The sequence below is a fragment of the Anolis sagrei genome, chromosome 6, assembly GCF_037176765.1.
Source record: "Anolis sagrei isolate rAnoSag1 chromosome 6, rAnoSag1.mat, whole genome shotgun sequence".
NCBI classification, from domain to species: domain Eukaryota; kingdom Metazoa; phylum Chordata; class Lepidosauria; order Squamata; family Dactyloidae; genus Anolis; species Anolis sagrei.
Window position 1 is genome coordinate 10181469 of NC_090026.1, and position 12533 is coordinate 10194001.

The following is a 12533-nucleotide window of genomic DNA, read 5'->3' on the forward strand; positions in this document are numbered from 1 at the left end:
CATTGTATGCAACCTAGAAATGCCTTCTGAAAGATCACGTAACTCTTTTTGCAGGATGATAACAAAATTCTACCAGCATATCCTGGCATTGGCGTTTGCTGTAAATGAAATCAATGAGAATCCGGAGATTTTACCCAACATCACCCTGGGTTTCCATATTTATGACAGCTACTACTTTGAGAGGATGGCATATCGCACCGTTCTGGACTTGCTCTTCAAATCACAAAGATTTGTCCCCAACTATCGCTGTGGACCTGAGAAGAACCTAGTAGCTGTGATTGGAGCACTTGGGTCTGACCTCTCCTTCCACATGGCAGAACTGTTAGGAGCCTATAAGATCCCACAGGTGAGAGACATGACGGAGGGTTGAAGGGTTTTGTTTAATTCTTAGCTACTTATATGCGTATCTTGATTCTTACTATTGAGATGACTCTGAAGATTCAGAGATTTTGTTAATGGAAACAAATGGATATAGGCCATATTAAAATGGCTCAAGAAATTCAGGAGATAAAGATTACAGTTGTGGAGAATAAGATTCATATCTCTGTTGGACCCTGGAAATCCACTGGGTAATTCTGAGCAAATCACATTCTCTCAACCCCAAAGGTAAGGAAAGCGTCACCACCTAGAACATATCTTGCCAAGAAAACCCTGTAATATCTTCCCTTTAGGGATGTCAGTGGTCAGGAATGACTTCAAGGAACACAAATGCCATAGAAAGGATTCAGGAGGTCTTACAAATGAAATCTTTATCATTGTTTACTCTCAGAAGTGGGTAGACCACAGTTCTTTGAAAAGCTGCTCAATTACATATGCAACCAAATGAAAGGGAATAACTAAAACACAATATTTTCACTTTAGTTATAGTTTTCTTTAACTGAAACCATTGTACATTGTATTTTAGCTTGCATATGGATCATTTGCATCTCAAGAGAGGGAGGCAACACATGTTTTTTCCTTCTACCGCATGAGTCCAAATGAAATCCATCAGTACATGGGGATTATTCGTTTACTTAATCACTTTGGATGGACATGGATTGGGCTGGTGGTTGCAGATGATGAAAGTGGAGACCAATTTTTGCAAGTCATAGAGACCTTGTTTGCTCAAAATGGAATCTGTTCAGCCTTCACGCAAAGAGTGCTAGACCATGGTCGTTTGACTGAAGTGCAGGATAACAAATTTGTGAGAGTAACGGTAGATGGTAATGTCAGAGTATTTCTTATGTATGGTGATGCTACAGTGGTCACGGGGATGATCACATTCCATGTTTTTTTACTTCCTGAGGATATGGAAGCTGTATATCTGGGAAAGCTGTGGATTATGACAGCCCAGGCAGAGATTATTGTAACAGGGGTTACAAAGTTAATGGACTTTCAAATCTTCAAAGATACAATATCCTTTGCAGTTCACTCAGAGGAACCTCAGGGTTTCCAAGCATATCTTCAGAATGCAAAACTTAACCATATAGAAGGAGGTGACCTTCTTAAAGAATTCTGGGAACAGGTTTTTGACTGTACCGTTCCAAATCCTCAGGAGCCAATGGAGACTGGCAATAAATGTACTTGGGAGGAGAAGCTGGAGATGGTTCCTAGCTCGGTTTTTGAAATGAGCATATCTGGTCACAGCTACAGCATCTACAATGCCGTGTATGCTGTGGCATATACTCTCCATGCCATGGGATTGTGTAGAGTCAAACATAGAATGATGTCAGGATTTAGAAGAGCTGGATGTCAAGAGCTCCAGGCTTGGCAGGTAATCTTTCCAACATGAAGAGTTTTGTAGATAGTTAAATAGCCTCCCAGTTAGCTGTACAACATGCCACAATGATGATGTAGTAGTAATATTACAAAGAGTTGCCTCAATAGTATATGTCTGTGCATTAGAAGTGCAGTAGTCCTAGTACAGTAGAATCTCAATTATCCAACATAAATGGGCTGGCAGAACATTGGATAAGCAAAAATGTTGGATAATAAGGAGGGATTAAAGAAAGCGTATTAAACGTTAAATTATTATGGATTTGGTTTCTGATTTTAATAGGCATTGTTTTAATTACTGTTTTAATATTTTTTTAATGTTTTGATTGTTTTATGATGATGGCATTGTATGGTGCTTCTGTGAGGCCGCCCTGAGTCCCCCCTTGGGGGTGAGAAGGGCGGGGTATAAATATAGGAAATAAATAAATAATAATAATAAATAAACTACATTATGATTTTACAAATAAAGCACTGAAACATCATGATTTACAATAAATCAACAGAAAAAGCAGTTCAATACATGGTAACATTATGTAGTAATTACTGTATTTATGAATTTAGCACCAAAACATCGCAATGTATTGAAACAGCTGTGGATCTAGGTGGGAGGCAGGCTGTGTTGGATAATACAGAATGTTGGATGAGCAACGGTTGGATAAGCCAGACTACTGTAATCGCATGCAGAATAATAACTGCAGCAGCTTTGAAAATCTCAGCCATTTGTATCCACAGTGGCTTCTGAGAGAAGTCAAAAATACTACAGAAAGAACAAAGGAAATGATCAAAATGCCATGAGGGAATGAGGGAATAGTACTTTCAGGCTAGCTCTCTCTTTTGATTAGTATTCATACAAGTGAATTAGAATGAAATGCTTTTGAAAACACAAATATCTATATGTTTCACCTTTTGTTCATAGCTTCATTCCTTTCTTCAAGCCACTTTTTTTAACAACACAGCTGGAGAAATCATATCATTCAATGACCATGGAGAACTGATTACTGGATTTGACGTAATGAACCTGATGATGTTTCCAAACAATTCTTTCCTGAAAACTAAAATTGGAATGGTGAATCCCAATGATGAGGATGGAAATCGATTGATCATTAATGAGGATATGATGGAATGGCGTGCAAGGTTTAATCAGGTGTGGATTATTTTAAACTCTTGAAGGACACTTCTTTAGCAGCCTAGGTGATCTCATGTGATTCGCTAGCTTCCATGGTGAATTGGGGGGCATCAGGGCATCCACACCACACCTGGCTTTTTGGAAAATGGAAAACTCCATAACCTTTTGCAGATTTTATGACTTTTGGAAATGCATGACCTTGTAAGAAATCACAACCTTTTGAAAAATGATGCCATAACCTCTTGGCAAAAAGGATGACGAGTTAGAGTCATAACCTATTGGGAAAAATAGCATTCAACAGCATTCATACAAGGCAACTAGGTTTCTCAGCTGTTAAACTGATGTGCCTAGCTATGTCTTTGAACTGTTAGGGACAAAGATATGCCAGTGCACAAAAACACATTCAGCAGAGTTTCAGAAGTGTTCTTTTTAGTTGCCCCAAAACATCTATTCTCCCTTAAAATATATTTGCCTTTAAGTCATGCTCTCAAGATTCCAGACACCACTCCCACAATCTAGAAAACTGTGGGAATACCCAACCCTCTCTACCAAAGCCCTCAAACCCCTTAGAAAAGTAAAATAAACTTACCCGGTGCCCCCCCTGCCCTGCTCTCCTGGTGCGTCATTTCTACGTGTCAGGAGAGCTGCTCCAAGAGTGTACTGGAGGCTGGGTAAGTTATTTTACTTTTCTAAGGGATCTGACGGCTTTGGGGGAGAGGGTAGGGCCTCCAGTTGTTCTCGCGGGCCAGTCCCTTGAGAGCATCTGGACACCCACCCCAGAAAGCGTGCACTTTCTGGGGTGGATGTGTACAGGCCCCCAGGAAAATCCTTGTTTTTAAAATGCAGGTTGTCCTGGGATAAATGCCTGTCTGGATTCACCCTTAATTATCTGAGTCCACACTCAGATAATGTGGGATTTTCTGTCTTGATATTCTGGGATATAGGGCTGTGTGGAAGGACCCCGAGTCCTGAACAATCCTAGTTTTAATCACATGGTCTGCAGCCCCTCCCACAACAATGAGTTAAAGTAAAATTGCATACCAAAACACACATATACAATACAGTAAGCAATCTGAATTATATACATAGCAAATAACTAGTAGACGCTTGAGAAAGTTTTTATTTCCAACACTTCTGGCAGCTGACGCTTCCCTGTTCACAGGTTGGCCTGTTATCAGTATCGTTTGCCTGTTATCAGTAGCTCCTGATAACTTCATTACAGAGAGGTGATCGATGGCCACACGTGTCACACTACTTTGAGCTATCAGAATTGTCCCCAAATGATCATTTTATGCTACAGTTCCAGTTCACCACCTCCATGTGTTAAAGTCTGTAGTCAATGAACTTCCTTCTTCTCTTCCCACAAAATCTGCTTGTTTTTATGGGCAGGTGCTTCCCCTCTCGACTTGTAGTGCCGCCTGTCAGCCAGGTAATCTAAAGACAAAGGAGGAAGGGAAGAAATTTTGCTGCTTCAATTGTCTCCCATGTCCAGAAGGGAAAATTTCTAATGCAACAAGTAAGTAACAAAAGAAATCTAAAATTCAGACATAGAGAGTCAACGAAGAGGCTCACCTATCAATAGGGTTGTGTGAGGATGAGGATTTCCAACCCAAAAATGGTTGGTTGTGGTTTTCAGCAGAGGATATCAATATGGAACATGAATTAGAAAATTCTCTTCAAAAGGGATGGCGGAGGGGAGACATGGTGGCCATGTATCAATATGTGAGGGGAAGTCACAGGGAGGAGGGAACAAGCTCATTTTCTGCTGCCATGGAGACTAGGATGCAGAACAATGGCTTCAAACTACAGGAAAGGAGATTCATTAGGAAGAACTTCCTGTGAGAGCTGTTCAGCAGTGGAACTCTCTGCCCTGAAGTGTGATGGAGGCACCTTATTTGGAGGCTTTTAAACAGAGGCTGGATGGCCATCTGTCAGGGGTGCTTTGAAGATGTTTTTCCTGCTTGGCAGGTGGTTGGACTGGATGGTCCATGAAGTCTCTTCCAACTCTGTCTTTCTATGATTCTTCAATACATGCTAATTCACAGTAATGGACATCAAGGTTTGGGTTTGTGGTGTTAAATCTCAGACATTGATTGGTTGGGCCATTGTGGTTAATAAAAGGTGTAAAGTGCTTCTATACCGTGAAATAATACCTCTGTGGAATTACGGGAGTTGTGGTTTTACAAGGTGTATATCCTTTTACGCCTAAGAGTGCTAGTAGCCTTGCTAAACTACAGATCTCATAGATCTTGAGCACTGAACCAGAGCAGTTAACGTAGATGCATTACAGCATTAATTCTACAGTATAGATGAAAGGAAAGAAATAAATCCACTGGATATTTTAATAATGTGGTTTCCCTTAATCGGTTGTGTCTTTACTAACTTCACTTTGTCCACCATCCTTTATTTTTATTATAAGTATATAGTAAACCTGACCTGAAAAATATACAGTAATACTTTGCTCAGGTTTACCTTCAGATACAGTCGGAGACTCATCAGCTTCCATTTCAAATACTTTCTTAAAGTCACTTTTGCATAATGTATTGTCGAAGGCTTTCATGGCTGAAATCACTGGGTTGTTGTAGGTTTTTTGGGCTATATGGCCATGTTCTAGAAGCATTCTCTTCTGATGTTTCGCCTGCATCTATGGCAAGCATCTATACTGTAGAATTAATGCTGTTGTGACCATCCTCAGATGTTGTGACCGCCTAACCTTTGAGGATGCTTGCCATAGATGCAGGCGAAATGTCAGGAGAGAATGCTTTTAAAACATTTATTTATTTATTTCCAGTATTTCTACCCCATCCTTCTCAACCCCCAAAGGGGGACTCAGGATGGCTTACATTTGGCACAATCTGATGCCATTAAATATAACAAGGGAAAAGAACAACAATTAAAACAATAACTAGCATTTAATTAAAACAATAAAAACAGTAATATCTGCCGTATCACCATTCCAGTCAAATTCCATATCCAAAGCGCTATTTAAACCTGCTGTCCAAAAGCCTGGTCTCAGAACCACAACTTCAATTTCTTCCTCAATATTCTTCCTAAAAGTCAGGTTTTACCTCATTGAGAAGCAAGTTCCACAAGTGGGGGGCTATAGTCAAGAAGGTCCTGTCTCTCGTCCCCACATATTTGCAACGCTGGCGGGAGCGAGAGCAGGGTCTCCCTGGATGATCTTAAACTGCAAGGCGGGCCATATAGCCCGAAAAACCTACAACAACCCACTTTTGGATACATTGTACATTGCCCATGTGAAAGCATTGTCATGAATGACTTTTCAATGATTTTAAAGCATAGGTTCTTTTTATTGCAGTTTCCAGTGTGAGAAGGTATATTAGATTACAGAAAACATTTAGACAAAGAATGACATTGGACATACAGACCTACAGATTCTATGCAACTACATTGGATTTACAATTACATTGGTTAACAAACAAACAAAGGGGAATTACATTTTCACTCAACATTCTGACCACATGTACACGCATTCATCCACATGCATCCAAATATTACCATATCCTTTTTCCCTCCTTGGAGAAGCAGCTGTCAGGCCAGACCCTCATTTCCTGCAGCCTGCCAAGGCATAGTTCCATAACTTCCATAATGCCAAAACTTCAAAACGCTGAGATGCCAAAACGTCTTTCCCTAAGAACAATACCAAGGACCAGATCTCTGTTTTCCATACAGCAGAACCTGACTCCCTGCACAAAATCCAAGACTCCAAAAGCGCACTCCTTCCTCTTCCCTTGAGAAAGAAGGCCAAAGTGACCAGAATCATGCTTTCCCATAGCATATCTGTCACTCTCCTTAGGGATACTATCTCTCTCCTTCCCATGGAGAAGAGCATAGCGGGTGAACCAGACTCCTCAGGTCGGTCACAATTTGAGCATTATGAGACTGAGTCTTTTATAGGAATATTCTGTTGATGTAGTCTCGAAGTTGTAAATTAGTGATAGACATCTTCTATCCTGGATCCATCTCAGTTTCCTGGCCAGATGTTGATCTTCTTCATTGGTGTCGATCTTATGTTGACTTCCTTCTTAACATAAGGAAGGTTGCAAACATTTCCTTTATCACTGTCCCAGTTCTTAACACAGTTTACTCTTCAGCTCTCATTAGCAGGTTTTAATCACAAAGCAGCAAGCAGGTAGTTAGTCATTGCAGGCCTTAATATTATACTGATGTTTCCAAAATTATTAACTCCAACCACACATCCTTCCACTCTTCCATTCATTCACACACATCATTTTAAATTCACCTTTATCAAATTTGCACATTGAATTTCTTGTGACAGCATTAATTCTTTTATTTCCCTCCACAGATATGAACGAATGCTTTGAGTGTCCAGAAGATCAATATCCAAGCAAAAGCAAAAATAGATGCATTCCCAAAGATATCTCCTTTCTGTCTTATGATGACCCCTTAGGGATTAGTGCTGCTTCGGTTGCTGTTTTATTTTTCTTGATCACAGCTTTGGTGCTAGCCATTTTTATTAAACACCAAGATACTCCAATAGTGAAAGCAAACAACCGGGACCTCTCCTACATTCTCCTCATTTCCCTTCTTCTCTGCTTCCTCTCTTCTTTCTTATTCCTCGGTCGACCTGGCAAAGTGAGTTGCTTTTTGAGGCAAGCGGCATTTGGCATCATCTTTTCAGTGGCAGTTTCTTGCGTATTAGCCAAAACTATCACCGTGGTTGTAGCTTTCATGGCTACAAAACCAGGGTCCAACATGAGAAAATGGGTAGGGAAGAGGCTAGCTAATTCCATTGTCCTTTTTTGCACTTTGATACAAGTCGTTATTTGTATAGTCTGGCTAGGGAGTTCTCCTCCATTCCCAGTTTTGGACATGCATTCACTAACCAGGCTGATAGTTGTGGAATGCAATGAAGGTTCCTTCATCATGTTTTACCTTGTCCTAGGTTATATGGGACTACTTTCCGTCATCAGTTTTACAGTAGCTTTCCTTGCTAGGAAACTGCCTGATAGTTTTAATGAAGCCAAGTGTATCACCTTCAGTATGCTGATCTTTTGCAGTGTGTGGTTGTCTTTTGTCCCAACTTATGTGAGCACTAAAGGGAAATACATCGTAGCCGTGGAGATCTTCTCTATCTTAGCCTCAAGTGCTGGACTACTGACATGCATCTTTTTCCCAAAATGCTATGTTATTCTGTTGAGACCAGAGTTAAACAACAAGGACCATCTAATAAAGAGAAAGAACTGAAGCATCTGACCCTGTCTCATTATATGTAATAAACACAATCTATATGTCCTAAATTCATGTGATGGCAAACCAAAGAACGAAATCTGATGTTGTATGATTATTGTTGATCAACAGCCCATTATTTCTTGTTCCAGTGCGTCATTTTGGATGTAGTGTGATTTGCACTTTCTGGGTTGGATCTCACCAAACTAAGGACCTCTTCACACACACACATTGGCATGCATTAAGCCCAATGGCAAGGCTTTTGGAAAGCCATTGTTTTTTGTGCCACCTCACTGCATAGCGCTGCCCCACTTTGCCATCACATTGGCATTGGCATCATGGATGCAGCCTTGCTCTGGCAACACAGAAACCTCCCATATTGCAAGCTCAAGGCTGCCCATTGGGGAAAGCTGTGCGCATCTTGCTTCCCCCAATGTGATGGTAGAGTGGGGCAGTGCTACATGGTGAGGAGGACAAGGAAGCATTGGCTTCCCAAAATCCTCGCCATTGGGTTTAATGCACACCCAGCAGCTTTTGTAGTTGTCACCGAGTATGTGAAGAGGCCATTAATGGAGCTCAGCATGTTTCCATATATTATGATTCGATATGATGTCAAATGATATTGCTATGTATGGTATTATTCCTGCTCAAACGATCTGACACCTTCTCTAATTTTCTTCCATATTCTTAGATAAATCATATTTCTGAGATGTGGATAGGAAGTATCTACAACAATATCTCCACTATTCTACAGCACTCAAAAGCAACTCAGATTTCCACTGGTGGCATAGGAGGGTTTTTGTCTTGTTGCAGATTCATTTCCTTTCTCGGTGGTTCTTGCACAGTAATACACTCCAGTATTTTCAGGTTTCAGGATGTTCATTTGCAGATAGAGCATTTTAAAGGGATTATTCCTGGAAATAGGAAAGCGGCCTTTCACTGTGTCATCATACAACTGCTCACCCCCATCAGTATCTATTAGGCTTGGTTGATCAGGAAAAAATTTGGTTCTAAACCCGTTTCATATCTAGGGGGCACCAGCGTTTCTAATCTGAGAGGATTTCCAAAATTTTCAATTTTAAAATGTTGATATTTACGAAATTTTGTAAATATACGAATTGATTCATTAATGGCGGACACGATTGCGCAATACGCGGAAAAAAACCCTCCAAACAGGACAGGGGGAACTTCTGAAGCTTCCCTCTCCCTCTGTTGTTGACTGTTGGTGATAAAACTAACAACTAACCAAAACCAAACTATGTTACATTATATTATATTATTATAATATTATTATATTATATTATTGTATATTATATTATATTATTATATATTATATTATATAATTATATTATAATATTATATTATTGTATATTATATTATATTATATTATATATATTATATTATATATTATATTATTATAATTGTATATTATTATATTATATTATATATATTATATTATTATATTATATTATATATATTATATTATATCTTTCCTTTTTGCATTGGTGGCTTTGCGAGGTGGGCATGGTGGGAAGGTGGTTGCAAGGTGGGAAGGAAAGATGAGAGAACAGCTGTTCCTGAAGGCCACGCCCCCAGCATTTACGATTCACTGGCAGAGTCGTATGGAAGATGGCGGATGCGGCTTCGATATGGCAAAAACACTTCCGGGTTGCTAAAACGCGTCAAAATCGCTTCTAAAGGTGTAAAAATAACGAATAAATAACGAATTAAGAAATTAACGAACTAGATCAACCAAGTCTAGAATCTATTCCTGGTCAGTCATAAGGCCGAACAGGGCATAGGGTTACAGCCTGTGTTGGATGGGGTCGCACTCCCTCTGAAGACACAGGTTTGCAGCTTGGGTGTGACCCTGGATTCATTGCTGAGCCTGGAGCCCCAGGTTTCAGCGGTGACCAGGGGAGCATTTGCACAGCTTAGGCTCGTGCGCCAGCTGTGCCCGTACCTTGGGAAGTCTGACTTGGCCACGGTAGTCCACACTCTTGTCACATCCCGCCTAGACTACTGCAATGCTCTCTACGTGGGGCTGCCCCTGAAGACGGCCTGGAAGCTGCAATTAGACCAACGCGCGGCAGCCATGATCCTAACAGGAGCGGAGCGCAGGGTGCACACAACCCCCCTGTTGCACCAGCTCCACTGGCTGCCGATTTGCTACCGGGCTCAATTCAAGGTGTTGGTATTGGCCTATAAAGCCCTAAACGGTTCCGGCCCAAGATACCTATCTGACCGCATCTCGGCCTATGAACCCACCCGGACTTTGAGATCTTCCGGGGAGGCCCTGCTCTCGATCCTGCCGGCCTCCCAGGCACGGTTGGCGGGGACGAGAGATAGGGCCTTCTCGGTGGTGGCTCCTCGGCTGTGGAACGCCCTTCCTACAGACATTAGGCTGGCACCATCTCTCATGGCATTCCGTAGAAAGTTGAAGACCTGGATGTTTGTGCAGGCGTTTGAGTAATTTAGTGCAATCTGGTAATTGAACATAGGAACGGAACAATGGACGACGAAATTGGAACATGCATGGATGATGAGGCGATTGGGGATGGGGTTTGTAATAATTGTGTATTGGGATTGCTTATTAGTTATTAATGGAAAATGTGTAAATTAATTGTAATTGTTTATTGAATTTTTTATTGTCTTTACTGTTTGTGAACCGCTGTGAGTCGCCCTCGGGCTTGAGATACAGCGGTATATAAGCATAGTAAATAAATAAATAAATAAATAAATATTCTTGCAATCCGTTCCAGCCCCTTTCCAGAAGACTGCCTCACCCAACTCATGTAGTGGCTGCTGAGAGCAAACCCAGAGGCTTTGCAAGAGAGTTGAAGGAAATCTCCAGGTCTCTTTATGCCCTCACCAGACACCTGTAGTAGTGGCTGAACTTGTGATTAGACATCTGGAAAGAAGAGGAGATTATCAATTCAACTGGCAAATAATAGATGGGAAACAACATCCTTTGGCTCCATAGGAAAGAATAACCAAATTACCTGTAATTGCTGCTGAAATTAGAACAAATGTAAGCCAAGATATAATTTTGTCACTTCTTGCTTTGGGAAACATTCACAAAAACACAAATGTGTGTCTGAATAGTGTGGTCACAGGGTGGGTGCATAACATGGATTGAAAGATAACGCATTACTTGAATTTACATAAACCACAACATATAAGTGAAATATTATTCTTTCTTGAAAGATTGAAAGATTTGTGAAGCTTTCATAAGTCTGCCATGTTGGAGCTCAGGATTGAAAAAAGAAGGGTGAGGTATATACTTCATTACAATGTGGATATTTAGTAGGGTTTCCTACTCTAATATCCATTAGGTTGGTGAAGATTGCTACCTTCAGTATACTTGGGATCATAATTCTTACACTTATTATTTTACTGACACAAATCACAGTATGACACAGTAAATGAGATATTTTTGCTGGATTTCGTATCACAAACTCTCAAGTGAAACACTTCCCAAACGTCTAGGACTGTGTGTTGTATTTTTGAATGTTGCATGCAGATCCAAGTCAGGTGGTCTTTTGCAGTTGACAGATCATGATTTTGTCACTGTTTATTGTTTCCAAATGCCGGCTGAGATCTTTTGGCATGGCACCCAGTGTGCCGATCACCACTGCGACCACCTGTACTGGTTTATGCCAGATTATTTGCACTTACATTCATATCTAAATTCTGACTATCTCATGACTAGTTCATAAAGAACTGTTTTGCTAGCACATATGTTCATTTGTATAGTCATATCCTTTAAATTGACTGGATTTAGTAAAAAAGCATGTTGAATGTGGCCAGCCAATTTCAAAATAGGAATCCTTATTAACAGACCTATGATCGCAATGTCAATGAAATGCATACACTTAGTTGGCTACATCTTTAAAACATTTGTTCCAGTAGGCCAAAGAATGGCCACCATTATGCAGCCTAAGCATTTGAAGATTATTCACAGTGTTGGCAGAAATGGCTGACATCATATTGACTAACAAATTCTCAAAATGGCCACTGTCTTCAAGCTCTGCATGCATTTAAAATGACCGCTGCCATGCTGGACTCACACATGCCCAAAATGGCAGCTGCCATGCCACTTAACTGAGGCTAGCTTGCATTCCCCCACACAAAATGGTCACAGTTCCATCATATGTACCACATGGTGTGGTAACTGAATGGTTCTATCCCAGGTTGGCAGCCTAAATGGGAGCCCCAGGAGCCAACCAGCAATGCCGAATACCTCTGGGCATGATAAATAAGATAAGTTGTCATTGATGAAGAAAGAGTAGAAACCTTGGAGGGTGGGGGGTGACAGGGAAAATGCACACCCCACAACAATAAAGCCTTGCACCTTAGCGTTATGCAGCCATCTTGGCTGGTGATTCATGGAGAGGTCTTCTGGGGTCCCATGCCCTTGTCCCTCCCTCTCTCTTGCTTA

At 40.8% G+C, this 12533-nt stretch overlaps 1 protein-coding gene and 1 gene segment (V, D, J or C); one reads left to right on the forward strand and one right to left on the reverse strand.

Moving 5' to 3' along the window:
* The first annotated feature begins 967 nt into the window (after positions 1 to 967).
* On the forward strand, positions 968 to 8110 carry LOC137097334 (vomeronasal type-2 receptor 26-like). Its single transcript, XM_067469762.1, has 4 exons — positions 968 to 1753; positions 2672 to 2899; positions 4271 to 4397; positions 7209 to 8110. The coding sequence occupies exons 1-4, from the start codon at positions 968 to 970 to the stop codon at positions 8108 to 8110; spliced, it is 2043 nt and encodes a 680-aa protein (XP_067325863.1).
* A 739-nt stretch (positions 8111 to 8849) lies between these two features.
* LOC137097311 (Ig heavy chain V region 914-like) lies at positions 8850 to 12187 on the reverse strand. The segment is given in 3 exon segments: positions 8850 to 9061; positions 10830 to 10988; positions 12163 to 12187. Coding segments are annotated over 3 exon segments (396 nt in total).
* Between the last annotated feature and the right edge of the window lie 346 nt (positions 12188 to 12533).